The 15,232-nt window shown below is 34.9% G+C and overlaps 1 protein-coding gene across 2 annotated transcripts in view; it reads right to left on the bottom strand.

Moving 5' to 3' along the window:
* SNTG2 (syntrophin gamma 2) overlaps positions 1-15,232 on the bottom strand; it is a 213,345-nt gene that overhangs the window by 76,689 nt on the left and 121,424 nt on the right. For both annotated transcript variants that reach the window (XM_064710128.1, XM_064710129.1), the window contains 2 exons: positions 4,516-4,603; positions 1,453-1,544 (listed from right to left, as the gene is read on the bottom strand). In XM_064710128.1, coding sequence (XP_064566198.1) covers positions 1,453-1,544; positions 4,516-4,603 — 180 coding nt within the window. The remainder of the gene's footprint in view (positions 1-1,452; positions 1,545-4,515; positions 4,604-15,232) is intronic.

The raw sequence follows: 15,232 nt of genomic DNA, 5'->3' as shown, positions 1-15,232 counted from the left end.
TTGTTTTTCTGCTTATATTTCAAGCCTATACCCAGTCTTTTGTGTGCTATCTTGTGTGCTAACTCTAAATTACTCAGTTACAAGTCTACAAAACTCCAGCCACTTATTTATATTTTTGTAATACGAGAAGTTACAAGTGTGCAGTTCCCAAAGCAGTCATAATGATTGTTAAAAATGATCACAACACACTCATCCTAGCATTTAGTAGGCACTAATTTACTAAAATGTGGTAATGCAATCACTACCATAGCCCTTTTCTTATCATGTAAGCTCTTTGCAGAAAGGACTTTCTTTGCCTGCAGAGAACCTGGTGGACAGGCAGAGCAGAATGCTGGATCCTGAGGTTTGGATTCTTTAGTAAGACAACAGCACAAGACAGTCCAAATTAACAGTCATCTGGATAACTGCAAACAAATAAACATGAAACCTTTTGTATCTATGACCGTTTTGGTCACCAAACACTGAGGTACAGGTATCAGCACAGAAAAGCATATTTCTATTTATTTATTTATTGTACATTATGCCTTTATACTATCATACATGAATATATGTATTTTTAGCAGATGAAAACAAGCTTTAAGGAGTAGTATTGAGAGACAGTGGTTGAAGAAGTGCAAAGCTTGAGAGAAGTACAGTAAGCATCAGACAATTTTATTACTGTCTGAGAAGAAAAGGGAAAACACAGGAGAAGCTTCTGTCCATTCAGTGTGTCTTCTTTCTCTATAATTTAATATCCAACTGAAAGACTAGAGTTGAGATTTGTTAGGTGTCAAACAGGTTTTGAGCATGAAGGTCCATGTCCTTGTACAGCTAGTATTTACATCTTCAATCTTCATTACTGAAAGGACAGCACTCTTGCTTGCTAAGACACCCTATGCTCTTTGGTGACTACCACTTTTCCTGGAGAAAAAGTTTTTTCTCTTCTTTCCCCACAGTGCTGCAATTAATTTAATCACAGTTGTTCACTGCAGAAAGAAGAACTGAATATCCTCTGGGTAAAAGAAAGATACATTTTATTTTCCTCTTTTATTTCTTTCTCTTTCTCTCCCTATCTTTCCTATTAAAAAAGCTTTCTTCAAGAATTCAACTTTACATTATTTTCTTAATTTCACCTGCATTTCAGCATCTCCAGCTGGATTAGATTAAACAGTATGATGCAACAAAGTATGAGAAAAGCTCACATGAATTCATGTCTAAATAGTGATTACATCTTACTGTGTTCACTCTTCCAAATGTCTCAGCTGTCCCAGAGTAAAAACCTAGCAGTTCATGGCTGTGTGTTGTGGACTTTGTAAGTACAGAATTTTACAGTATAAGCACTTAAAAATCAATCAAAACAAACAACAAAAACAACAAAGCTAAGTTAGTCTTACTGTAGCATTTTGAAGCTCAAAATGAGAAAAGAACTTATAAAATTCACATCCACCATGCTTTTATTATTCATTTGCATACCGTGTTAGTTGAGTTTCCATTTAAATGTAAGCCACTGTCAAAGAGAGGTGATGAAGTTCCACTGCTGTGATCACTTGATGGTCCAGGGGAACCTGGAAATCAGTTCAAAAAAAAATACCTGCTGATGTTAAAAATATATGTATATATCAGACAACATCTATTCCAGCTGTAAAACACAGGAAGAATTTTTAATATAATTCCCCCAACCAAGACAGAAATACTACTTGTATTTCAGAAAGTCAGACAATTAAATATCCATACACTACATTTAATGTCTAGAAATAAAAAAGGTTTCTAGATGTCATCTGAGAGGGGCTGTGCTCATGGGGTCTTTTTGTGTGCTTAATTGTCTTCAGGATTAAGCCTTTTTTCACTGAGAGTGAGATATGCAAAACAAGCAGTCCTTGTCTCATCCTTAAGTGATACTTAATCATATCTACAAATAAACCCATATCAAAATCTGGGGGTTTTTTTGTTGGCAATAACAAAGGAGTCCAATAAAAAAAAATGCTGTGAGAACTGTAGGTAGATATTTCCATGTTATGACATGAGATGGTGTAGGGAAGGGAGATGTATAAGAAGGGAGCAGGAGAGGCAGATGCTACTCCTGGTGATGTGCTCATGGTGATGATATGGGTTGATGGGAAGAGACAGCATGATTGCATTTACAGTGAACACAGCACAGCACTAAAACTGCCAGCACAGCAGCTGCTCTGACTGAATGCTGGAACAAGTGCCTGAGTCTTCTGGGATGGCTGGAGTAGCCAAAATACTTCAGAATATGCATGCACGCACTTAAATCCTGCCTGCAGTGTGATTTGGGAATTTCTTTATTGCATAATGCAATTGCTACTTAGCTTTCTAAATGTGTCATAATGCTTCATGACTGGAATTCCCTTTTGTGCATGGACTTGTGAAAAACTCTTCTTGAAATGGGGTGCTATTCTCTGTAACTCCAGTTTATATATTGCATTAAGTCATAACTATTTTCCATACTTTTATCCACCTTATTTGCTTCTTTTCTCATTACAAGAATGAATATTTATAGCAAGTCATTTACCAAAGATCACTTGACTCACAAACCTTGGTTTCAGCCTCTACTGAATGGCTACACCGAACATTCTAGAGAGGTGCATGCAAGCTCTTCTGGCGGTCCAGGTTCAGTTCAGGAGAAGGGTCATTTCCTAAGTTCCTTACATGTCTCATCATACCTATCAAGTTCTTTTTTTTTTTTGAGTGTGCTTCTATTGAGCTGCTTTCTGTTTCCAGAATTGGCACTTTATGGAAGAAGTGCCATGATCTCAGGCTCCCAGACAAAGAGGCTGCAGTATCTCCTGGTGAGAAAGCCAATCTCCCCATGATGCACAAAGAGGGCACCAACATTGCTGGACCTACGTGAAGGTGGCAGCCAGCTTGTGTAGTGTGTACAAGGTCTTAGTGGCAAGGGTTGATGGGCTGGGATGTCTCCAGAAGTGGGGAATGGTTGGGGCTGCCCTGTGCCAGACACAGATGGGTCCAGCCAGATCCCACATTACCACTGGGCCCTGGAGCTGAGCTGGCAGCACCTCTGGGGAACTATTTAACAGAGGGTAAAATGCAGAAAGGCGGAGACAATAGTACGGAAAAGAGTGACACAAAAATCAAATGAACCTCAAGGTCAGTGAAGAAAGTGATGGACAATTTATTTGTCTTTGTTTCTCATTGCCTGAATCTATTTTAATAGACAATACATTTGTCTAAGTTTTCCCACATTGCCTCTGCTTTGGCCATGATGGTAATTAATAGCTACTTTTTTTTTGTTCTATTTGTACACCACATTCTGTTTGAGAACAGGGAGTGAGAGAGTGTCTGAATGAGAGTTTGGCTCTTAGCTAAGGTTAACCAATGACAGGCAATACAGTTCAAGTATGTGATATCAGTCTACAAGATGAGATACAAGTTCTAGTAGCACTGTCATAGTCACAAATAAATATGCCCAACGACACAGACACTTCTGGTAAGATGCTGCTAATTTGCCAAATTCATGTTTAAGCTTGGACATAGTTATCCAAGGAGCAGTCAACATAATTTTAGAGTTGTCTGATGATCTAGTAGGAAAAGTAGGAAGACACATGAAGACTCATTATAAGAAAAACTGACCATATATTATCAAATGAAAATGATAAGCAGTAAGCACTGAAAAAAAGGTTCTAGCATGAAATGTATAGTTCATCTTAGTAGAGGCCTGTCAAATTGGCTTTTGACAGATATAAAAATCTAGATTAAATGACTGACATTCTTCTAATGGCAAGGTCTAAACTATGACATCTATGAGTCTGCTGAAAATAGGAAAACACAAGTATATAGATGAATGCACTTTAAAGAAATAAAATCTAAATCAATCCAAAGAACAAGACACATTTCAAAAATTTTTGCTTATTTTGGAGAGAAAATAATCTGCTAAAATAAACTGGTGCAAAATTATTAATTTGATCAAATAAAGTGATTTATTATTAACACTTTTCTACTTGCAACACTGATCACAACTGTGCAATTTGAATATTTTATCTGATAATCAAAAGAGCCCCAAACTTCCATGATCTATATTGTTCATGCACTTTTTAGTATTGCTACTGTTAAACTACTCAGCTGTCTCAACATAATTCTGCTGACAAAACCAATCAAAATAGTAAAGTAATTTATGAAATATACATAATTAATGTTATCCATTTTTTTGGTAAGTGTCCTCAAAGTAACTTTCAGTGTAAATGTATGATTCAAATGTTTGCAAACACTATTTATTGTATTCAGGCAAAGCTTCTATTGAAAAACTTTCAGCTATCACCCATGACTGTACTGCATCATAATGATTTTTTTCAGTTTTATTTTGAATGAATTATACATAAGAAGCAAGGCAGTATGCATTTGATTCTTATATGTTAAACAGTAAAGTAGACAGACAATTTTCTATTTCTTCCTGTGAAGCATTCAAGGACTGAATTTCTATTTCTGTCACTGTCAGCTTATTACAAGAATACTGCAAAGAGGAAAACAAATTACTCCCATTCACTAATTTCCTCTTACCTAATGGGAGCTTTAAAAATGATGGAGCTTCCCTGAGGTATTGAACTGTGATGGTAACTTCATCGCCAGCATTTCGCAGTAGGTGTACCTGTCAAGTGGGACAAATAACAACTACATTAAACCAAAGAACAATCAGTCATGGAAAGCACATTACTTACAATGAAATCAGCATTTCTGTTGATCTATAATAAATTCGGTGTAAGCACTTCTGGCTTAGAATGTAGAATAGTGGAGCATCAAGCCAAGCAACAATGGAAAAGAGTAGGCAAGACCAGTAGAACAACCTGAATAAATAATATGCTGGGCAACCTGATATTACATACAAGCTGAACACAACTTCCACTAACTGATTTTATAAAACTGACATAGGATAGTAGGGAAATATGTGTCTATGCAGATATAATACATTAATTTTGTCTGTATACAAACAGAAAGATATAGGGAAATATATAAATACATCATATACATCTTGATCTTAAGTATTTGGTTTGATTGATTTGGGTACCAAGTTAAGCACACTTTTGTGATTCAAAATTGAATTTGTGATTCAAATACAGTCCTGAGTTTTGTGTCTTTATTGTCTGTAAGCATTTGTTAACCAAACGGGAACACATACACACACACACTTCTAGACATGTTTTAAACCATCAGAATTCACTTTGGGAAATAGCACGCTACCACATAAAGTTTTTTTTAAATGCAGAACTACAGATATTATCTCTGAAGGAACTCAGTTCCTGCTACAGGGCAGAGGTGTTCCCCAGTTTCATATCCATGACTCTCAGGAAACAGGTACTGTATTTGGTTTGCATGTGGCCTGTACCCACAGGGCCTGCATATCCCTGACCCAGTTTGTCAGGAATGGATGCTAGAGCTTGTGGCCTCTAATCTAGCACAACCAGAGAATTCATCCACCAAGCAGAAAAGCAACTAACTGTAGCAAACTGACTTATATAGATGCATTTAATGGTTCAATGTGCTGGGAGGAAGCCGGTTGTGTTGTTCCAGACCACTGTGTTAGCACAATGCCATGTTGGCCAACATCATGAGATGCAGGATTACCTCAAACATTTTAAGTTTTCCACTTATGTACATAAAATAATGCTTACACCAGAGACTGATGCATTCACTTACATGAAAACATCAAGCTTATGTCTGATGGAAACCAAGAACCCTTTTTCTTTTTTTTTCTTCCACCCCCATCTCCCCCTCACTCAATCTGTTTTTAAATTATTTAACTCTGAAAAATACAACAGCCACTGCTACCTACCCAACCCCAGAAATCTCAGCGTTGTGCTTTTGTGGACAACTGACTATAAGAGAACCTGAGGTCTCATTGTGGGAAAAAACACTGTGGAGAAAAATAACATGATCACTGATTTCTGACTAAACCATTTAAAGATGGTCAGAACAGGAGGAAACAAGAATGACAGTGTAGCAAACTTTGCATGCATTTTTAAGGTCATAGAAAAGAATGTTAGGGCTGCAAAGCAAACCAGTGTGTCCTAAATTCTAAGGTGCAAGAAAACTATGTCTCTTGAAATCCTCTGCCCCTTATTTGCTACAGAAAATTTCCTATTTCCTAGTTTAGACATTATTTATTACTCAATAAAAACTGAAGATGATTGGTAGCTTTGCTAGTCTCACTCTACTGTTTCAAAGATAGGACAACCCTCCACTCTTACAAGGATATTCCCTTCCAAATTAAAAATGTCAGAAAGTATCAGGGCAGGGAGAAGTCACAATTGGCAAAAAAATACAAGATCCTGTTACCAAGTGCTGCTGTTCTTGTAATACCATTTTACTTTTAACTACATGGTAAATCTATTAAAAATGCCAACTTTAGTTTATGATCAGTACAGAAACAACAGTTTTTTGCATAATTAAATAGAAAATTTCAAACCAAACAAATTTTAACTGTAGTCCTGATATATCTAATGGGAAGAAATATAAACCCAACAAAATTAATACTGAGAATTCACTTTTTATTCATGATTGCCTTTTAAAATAAGCTAAAGAAGCAAAGGAGTTTAAATTTACCTTTGGAACAACAGGAAAGAATTTTAATTTCTTAATTGAAATAAACCTTTTGCAAACAAAGAAGAACAACTATGTTTCCTTCTAATTAAGCAAGGAATGTTTTCACACAAACATTTATATTTATCAAGAGATGAGAGAAGACAGCATGACAGACAGATTGCCTAATATACTTTTGGAAGACATCAGTCAAATTTTACAGAAATAAATCCAAAAATTGTTGGAACAAAACAAAACAGTAGACTAGAAACTGTTGCAGAGTTTGAGATTCCATTTTTTATTTCAAATTATACTTTGAAAAGGAAATAACTCCAATATTAGTGATTTGGTTTAAAATTTCCAAGCATCAATAGTCTCTTAAAAGATATTCACACCATATCATACTCTCTGAAGCTGCTTAGTATTCTTTGGGTAGTGCCTGAAGAGGCCAGAGTGTTGAACCACACACATACTAACAGAACTAAATCAATTCCAGTGATCACAAGAAGGTCTTAACAGTCAGAAGGTCACTAAATAATGCACTGCTCTGTGATGCTGAAGCTTTTGCAAAAGTTCACTAGGTCCAAAAAGACAAATCCAGTATCTTTGGAGTAACATTCACTGCTACACTGTTGTAGTAAAATTATTAAAAGAGAATTGCAGAAGTGAGTGAGTTTTGATGTTTTCTAAAGGTTGATTGAATGCATTTAGTGCAGCTGACTCTGTGTGTCTGTGTTCATGCACTTACTCGTGTTCATGTGTATAAAGGAAAAAAGGGCTTCAGCTGAAATGCTTGCTGCTCATGCTGGCTCCAGTTTGCAGGCTTTGCTTATCTCTAAGAACATTTATCAGCCCAGGGTTCATTACGCTTCTTTTTCTCACATGCATTTCTCAAGAAAAGAACAGAGAAAATGTTACAAATATAAACAGGAGATTTTATATCTCAACTAACTACAGCAGAGAGTCTGTAGAGAAAAATATTACTCATTTATTAGAAAAACCTAATGAACTTTGTCATCTCATTTTTACTGTCAACACCTAGTTAAGGGAAATTCTATATACTTCTATGCAGACAAGCCAACGGCACAATGCAAAGCTGCTGGCATTCTTTTTAAATTTTGGTTCTTTGTGTTTACTGTGATTTGATCTAAATCTTCAAACATATCTGAACAATAGTATTCACACTGCTCAGAGATTTAGAAAAGGTTTTGACTGTTTGAAACAGGTTCTGTTTTATTAAGAACAGCACTTAAAACTGAAAATGAGAATGATTTTGATGAATTATTTCACCAATATGGCCCCTTAGCCAATATCTATTCTGAGTGCAGAAGTAAAATCATTTCACTGTGGCCATTTAAGAGATTCAACTCTAAAGTATTTGCTAATATATTTTCTAGAAATCAGTAAAGATCTTAGGATACAAAGAAATCCTCATTCACAGATATGTATCTCTAAATACAAAGAATCTGGATGATTACCTTACACTTTAAATACAGGAAGTTAGATTAAGTTAATCTTATCTTGCATGCCTTGAAGAATATTTAGGTACATAAATTGGACTAAAAGTCTGAAGCAAAAATTCTGAAGTAGAAGGATGTGAACCACCTGATGAATGCCTGAGCTTGAGGTACAAGCATTTCCCAAATAAAACACTTGAAATTCACACGAAATGCAAGTTATGGACTTGAAATGTATCTGGGTGGAATTTTATTTACAAGCCTGCAACAGAGCAGATAAAAAACTGAGATGTGAATTAGACCATAACATATCATAGTAAAAAACTAAACCAAAACAAAACAAAAAAAACCCCAATGAAATAGAGAAAACTGAAAGTTTTAAAAAATACTTCACTTTTCAGACAGAATGATAATGTTTAACACTTAAAATGCCTCCTAAGCAAAAGTGTACTTTGAGGCACTTTAGGAAACTTGGCAATTTCAGCTCAAAGCATATAAACAGGGCTAAAAATCTGATATTGTGCTTATCTGTCTATGAGTAGGCAAGGGAGATGTGTGACAAACAGACACCTTGCAGTACAGGTAGATTTTAAAATTAGAGTAGACACAAAATGGCTTTAAAAATAGTTTTTAAAATTAAAATTGGACTGCAATTCATATTGGAAGACCACAAAGCAGAATTAAGTTAGTTCAAGAGACAATGATTTCTTGATACTTGTCTCTTTTCCAATGGTCAGATATAGAATGGTTTCAAATAAATATTTTTGATTCTTCTTTTCCTTAGCATTGCACTATTCAATGAGCAATAATCTCTTTCTAAATGCTTAGCTGGCTAATACAAAGCAAGCCTTTGTGTCTGAACAATTTATACAAACATGCTAGGAAAAATGGCAGTCAATGTAGCCTTTGTAAATTTTCACAGATTTAAATTAAACTGCAACTTCTTAGTTTACTAATTTCTTAATTCTAAACTCTAAATTAAGTAATTTCATTAATTAAACTTCTTAGTTTACTCATTTCTAACTTTTCTCTAATTTCTGCCTATAAATATAGTAAAAGATATTTTTACAGATAGCTTCAGGAACAATTTAAACAAATAATTCTGCTTCTGTACATTATAAATAACAGGCATTATGAACAAAAAATAAATAATTTCAATTTTTTTTCATTATTCTGTACATATTTTTTTCTATTTAATTACACATTCTAGTGGGTAATTAGCATTGTGTAAACAATGCTAACAAAACTGTCTGGAAGATCAAAGGTGCTCTTACATGCTGTGCATTGGAAAATAAATTGTGAGTCAACTTGGCTGTTCCCTGAAGCAATAAAAGTTTAAATGAATTTGCTTAAGGATAACTATTACCTGAAACATTAAGATCCATTTCTAAGAAAGTAAAATTTTCAAAAAATCCCAAGAATATCAGAGCATTATGGGGACCTCTCTCTGGTCAGTCTCAACTGTGATCAGTGTGCTATAAACAAAAAGGGTTCAAAACCACAGAACTCAAAATTAAAGAACAAGCAGTATGTTTTACTGCTTATCTGATGTTTTGCTTTACTTATAAAAAGAAAGAATTGTCTCAGGTATCAAAAACTCACAACAGAGAGATACACATATCTGACTACATGTGATTGCAAACGCTTATGGTAAAGTGGAATCAATACCCACAGAATTGCAAACATTTCTGTCACAAAAACCCATTTCTGCAGTCCTTTTCAAGCAAGGAAATTGGAACCACCTAACCTTACAGGTTCATAATCTTCAACTATATATAGAAATTTTTCTAGATGATAGTCAAGTGGTTGAGTTTATACAAACTCAACCCAACAGATTGAGCTGAAAGGACTAAATGCAGGTTTTCATGCAGCCATTACTTTCCAATTTTCTTTGTTGTTTTCTTGTATCTGTAACATCTGCACAGTTCTCAGAAACAGATTTTATCTGACCTGAAGTTTCTAAAGAGAGAGGTATCCACCAAAAAAACCCTGCCATCATTTAATGGCAATGGTATAAAATGATGACAAAGGTAACTGCAGCAGAAGGATTGGCAATACTTAATAAAGGCCGTCTTGTGCTATCAAATGTAAAAACAAAACCAGAAGGTTTTGAACTTGTCAAACCCAGCAGGTCATATGCTGCATTCTCTGATTTAGAAATTGCTAACAATTTGGACATTTCTTCCTTTTCTCACGACAAACTTTTCCACAATGATCCCTTTGATCTAGGTCTTCTAGCCTACTCTAGAGTTAATACAGGATTAAAGATAGGAAGCACCAAGAAGTGCTTTTGTTGCCTACACATTAACTGATGAAGTACAAGCTAGAAGACCCATGGAGTGATCAGTCTAACAGAGTGCCTGCAGTTTGAATCAGCCACAGAATTTATTTATGATCACTCATATGTTCTTTAACTTTCAGAGTTAAAGAACAGAGGCACCTAGAACACAAAAACATTTTTCCTTTAATAAACTCCTTACTGTTAGAGATTAGATTGTGGGAGAATAGAAATGAGGCTATGGCAGAGCCTCATCCCTAATGGTATGCAGCTGTATAAGACAGATGAACAGCATTAAATAAAAGTGTGGAAAGCTGATGTGTATTGACCCATCACAAAAGAGTAGAAGAGCATGCTGGTGCTATGCATGTAAGAAAAGAGGTATAAAAAGGTGTATGGGGGAATAATAAAGGGCTGATGCTTGCCACCATTTTCGGTGTCAGTCGTGTGTCCACTGCCACCTTACAGCACGTAGGTGAACATAAAAGAACAAGAGAAATACCTACGGATAAAGTTCAGCACTATTTCATAGTAGTAGTACCCCTCTACGCTAGTCCTTAATGCTTTTGTTTCCCCAATTCTTAAGACATGAAAGTGCTACTATCACCATAAACCAGCAGATCATCTGCAATATTCAGCACAAATAAGGGAGAAATCTTTTATAGGAAAAGCCCCATACCTGAAACTTCTTTATACTGTCTCAGGACTGTAGTCCTGAGAACGATTATAGACCTGTTATCGGTTCCCTGTACTTTTGCTACTGTATTCAGCTTCGGCATAGACTGCCATAAAGTATATTATTTTATTCAATACTAAAAATTTCCTTCACTGGGAAAATAACATGCTATTTGATAAGGGGAATGGCATTCAAATCCCACTGTCATGTTGCAATCTCCTGAATTGGTCTCTCTTCCCTCAGAGAGCTGATTACAGTCAGAGCCATAACTGTTTAAATACAGGGCTATACTTTTTCTTCCAGACATTTTTGTATTAGACTTTTTGATGCCTAATAACATATCAGACAGAAAAAAAAAAAAAAAAACACCAAAAAACCCTTTTGATTTTCTAATCCAATCCTTTAATACTTTTGATGCACTGTGGTAGAATATTTGCCATTTGAAGTGTATGAATACACTTCTGCTCTATTACTGTTTTGTCTGCTTTCTACAATAAGGAACAAGCATAGGTGCTATTATTCATCCTCAAGTCAGCAGCTAAACAAATGAGTCTGAAATATTAGTGATACCTATAAGATCTATTCACTTATTTAGATCCCAATCCTATTAAATCAATAACTTTTTGAAGAGAAACAATACTTATGTACAATATATACTGTGATCTCAAAGGAGTAAATCCCTCTTGTGATCAGAAATACGCCAATTTTATTAATGGGTTAATTTTATGTGGTTGTAAGGCCTCTATATAACTTATATTTCCCTTTCCATTAAAAAAAAAACCTTAAAAGACACAAAATAACTTAGTTTCACTTATGTTAACAGCCTAAGTCTAATCTTTCACAAGTATTTATTTAATTAATATTTTCGGAATCACCAGGGTGCACACTAACTCTTTATTAGCCTGCAGCTATGTTATGTTGATAAAACTGAGCTAGAGCACTTCAAAATTCTCTATACCTTGATGAAATACCAAAGGTCACCTAATATAAGGCAGCAAATTAATGAAAAGCAGAAAACACTGTATAGATAGGAAAAAGAAGGTGTAAGAGAGAAATGAGATGGAGGTGATACTGCTTAAGTTAGTTTAGTCAGAGTGGAAACTGAGCAGAGTGACTAAAACGACGAGATAGACTACTTTGGGCACGGGAACAAGGATCAAAGGAAGCAGGAGTTTTCATACTCATTATCAAGGATAACAAGGGACATAATACAATATTGTTCATGAAGCTACGAAGTAGCTTTTTCTTTTCCTACCAGCCCTTTCAAAGACAATTCCCCCCATCTCCCCCACCCTCCCCACTGATTTACCCACAGATAGCTCACACCCTTTTGTCCTTATTCCAAGTCCCTTTTCTGTTCACGTATTTAACCACTCTCCATGGTACTCAGTTTTGTACAGGTGGGAGGTGGAGGAGGAGATGGAAGAAATTGCCCCTCTACTTATGAATAAAGTGGCTGGTATAATTTCTCATAAATCCTTTGTACGTCTTTCAACACTTATTAAAGAAATAGACATTTAAAAGGGTTAAAAGAAACACCTTTCAAAAAATTTTTTAAATATCTTAACTCCTTGTACCCTTAGAAATTACTTAAAATTGTAGCTGTCCAGCCACACTGTTGTGCTTTACCTAAGTGCTACATTTTGCATCCATAGCTTAACAAAGATTTCAATTCTTCCTAAAGCTCCTTTGTGTGAGGTACCTGAATTCTTCCATCAGTTTTAATTATAGTAATTCTGCTTTTGTGCTCAAAGATTATGCACATTGGGAATGCTCATAATGCCAGAGTACTTGCTGCTACTCTAACGTAGGAAATGAAGTACCTGTGCAATGATGGAGGTAAAATAGCAGAGCTGAAATATGAACTACTTAATGTAAATACTTTCTTAACATATTTAGAGCTTGAAATCAAGTTGATTTCCACAATTACATTACAAAAGCTGCATAATATTTTTAGGCGTGCATTTTACGCAGGTACTTATGTTACTCCAATTAAAAAAATCTTTCTCTGAAATTTTGCTATCTCCTACAAAAGCACAGTAAGGGGGCAAATGGATGCAAATTTAAATGGCAAAATCATGTTTTAAAGCATGTGAGTTTTATCATTTGCATGTGAAAGACATTGGAGACCAAAAGTATCCTATAACTTGTTTCTTAGTGAGAAATGTTGCCAGATGCATTCAGTGAGGAAATAATCACACTTCTCAGAGCATCTGGAAACAATGAGGATGAATTGTACATTCCACAAAGTTGTAAAATTATATTGTAATTTGATGATTTGATGTAGTTTTATCTTTATGCGGTGCTGGGATACAGAATACTTATGGGAAATTAGCACCTGGAGAAAGGAAATTAAATTTAGATAGGTTTCATCCAAGCAAGGTGAAAAACTTCTTAAAATTATTTGTCTCACTGTCATGATAACTCCTGTTCTGCTGTGACTAAATCTCCATGAAAGCTCAGGAAAATTCTATGGGGTAACTGAAAGAAAACTATGTCCAGCAAATATCACATATTAGCCTTTTGGCTATTGATGTTTATTTCTGCCCACCTACATAGCAGCAGCAAATTTTCTGAAGTACACAGTTCTTAATGAAAGTAACTACACTAAACTCATTAATAAATGCTGCTCAATAAAAGTTTGTTCACTTCTCCCAGTTCCTACCTTAGGTCTGATGCATGCAGCTGTCCTGCAGATATATATTCAGTATTAACAGGTATTTGCTGTGCACATTATAGATGACTAAAGCATTCTTTTAGAACTGACTGAGGCAATGACAAATGAACAATGAGAACTACTACTAAGATAAAGTTAAGAAAGTAAAATCTTAAAAAGATTGATAACATTTCTTTAGTGTGTCTGTAGTCCTATAAATATATAACAATGCATTACTTAAACATAAACTTCATGAATTTTTCATGTCTAAAGAGCTTCTCAATGAAAAACAACCTATAGAAATTATACAGTTTCTTGAACAGCTGTGTCAAAACTGCATTGTGCTTGAAAGTAACCTACAAATAGTTCCAATTCTATATGCTCACACTGGCTGATACCAAATATGTCTCCTAATAATAAAGAAAGCAAGGGGTCGGCCTGAGATAATTTCAGCAAGCTCCCTGTTAATAATACTTCTGGGTGATGTATTTTACCCATGATGTTTCTGTTCACACATCTTTGGGTAACTGGAGACACTCTCATAGTCTGGAGCACATCAAAACCTTAAGCCACTCAAGATATGCTTACTACACACCCCAAATTGTCCATTTAAAGAAAATTATAAAAGCACCATATTGAGAAGACAATATTTGTAATCAAAAACAAGAGGAAGTTTCTTACACAGAAACTAGTCATAGAAAAATTGATGTGTAGAACCCTCTAAATGTCTTTTTGAATACCTAATGACAATGTAGGTCAGTGTTGGAAATCAGCTAGAGTGAGAAAAGTTTAAGATGCTAAAGGTTTTGGCTTAAACTCTAAACAGAAATAGTTTACTATAATCTAAACCATCTGAAAACCCAAAAGCAATCTATGCAATCTAAAAGCAAACCCTGGAAATTACCGAGAAAATGTGAGAGCCATGCAGTTGAGGAAAGAAATCAAACGGTTTCATGACATGCAGAGGAATCACACAATCTTCACATGAGGTGAAAAAAACCTCAGTTTCTGGTTCTTCTGGATCTGGTAGAATTACCCTTCCAATATTAATAGAGTATTTCTTTTATGCTGAGAAAACAAAAATATTGCAGTACAAAGGACAAACTATTCAAGTAAATCATGCAGAGCATTACTAAAATTACTGTGAAGTTTCAGTATTACTATTAAGATAGACTTCCAAGAAATGAAACATATACAGTTTGTCTACACAGAAAAATAGTAATTTTTCCTTCATTTAATATCCATTTTATACTTGTTATACTTGAATTACACTCTTCATTTTTTACTTATTAACGTCTTTTCTATTGGGTGAAAAATCATGTTCAAACCAAAAAGTACCCCACAGAAAAAACTTCAGAAATTCAAGGAGTAATTTGAAGTTAATAGTCAGTCTAGGGTCAGAAATATGTGTAGGTCAGTAAGGGCACCTATATATGTTAGTGTAGCAACTACCTGGGCAATCTAGCTAAAAAATTTCCTTGAAATTTGATCTGTATTGCTGACTATTGCTAGCAGTAATTTTAAATTTTTAAACCTTCTGTGTACATCAAATAAAAGCTTTGTTTTTTATTTTTCTAAATGTCATAAAGCTGTTGCCTCAAATATTAATGAATTACATATTCCAATATTAACAT

Source organism: Zonotrichia leucophrys, chromosome 3 (genome assembly GCF_028769735.1).
Source record: "Zonotrichia leucophrys gambelii isolate GWCS_2022_RI chromosome 3, RI_Zleu_2.0, whole genome shotgun sequence".
Classification (NCBI taxonomy): Eukaryota; Metazoa; Chordata; class Aves; order Passeriformes; family Passerellidae; genus Zonotrichia; species Zonotrichia leucophrys.
This window is presented reverse-complemented; position numbering and strand designations above follow the sequence as displayed.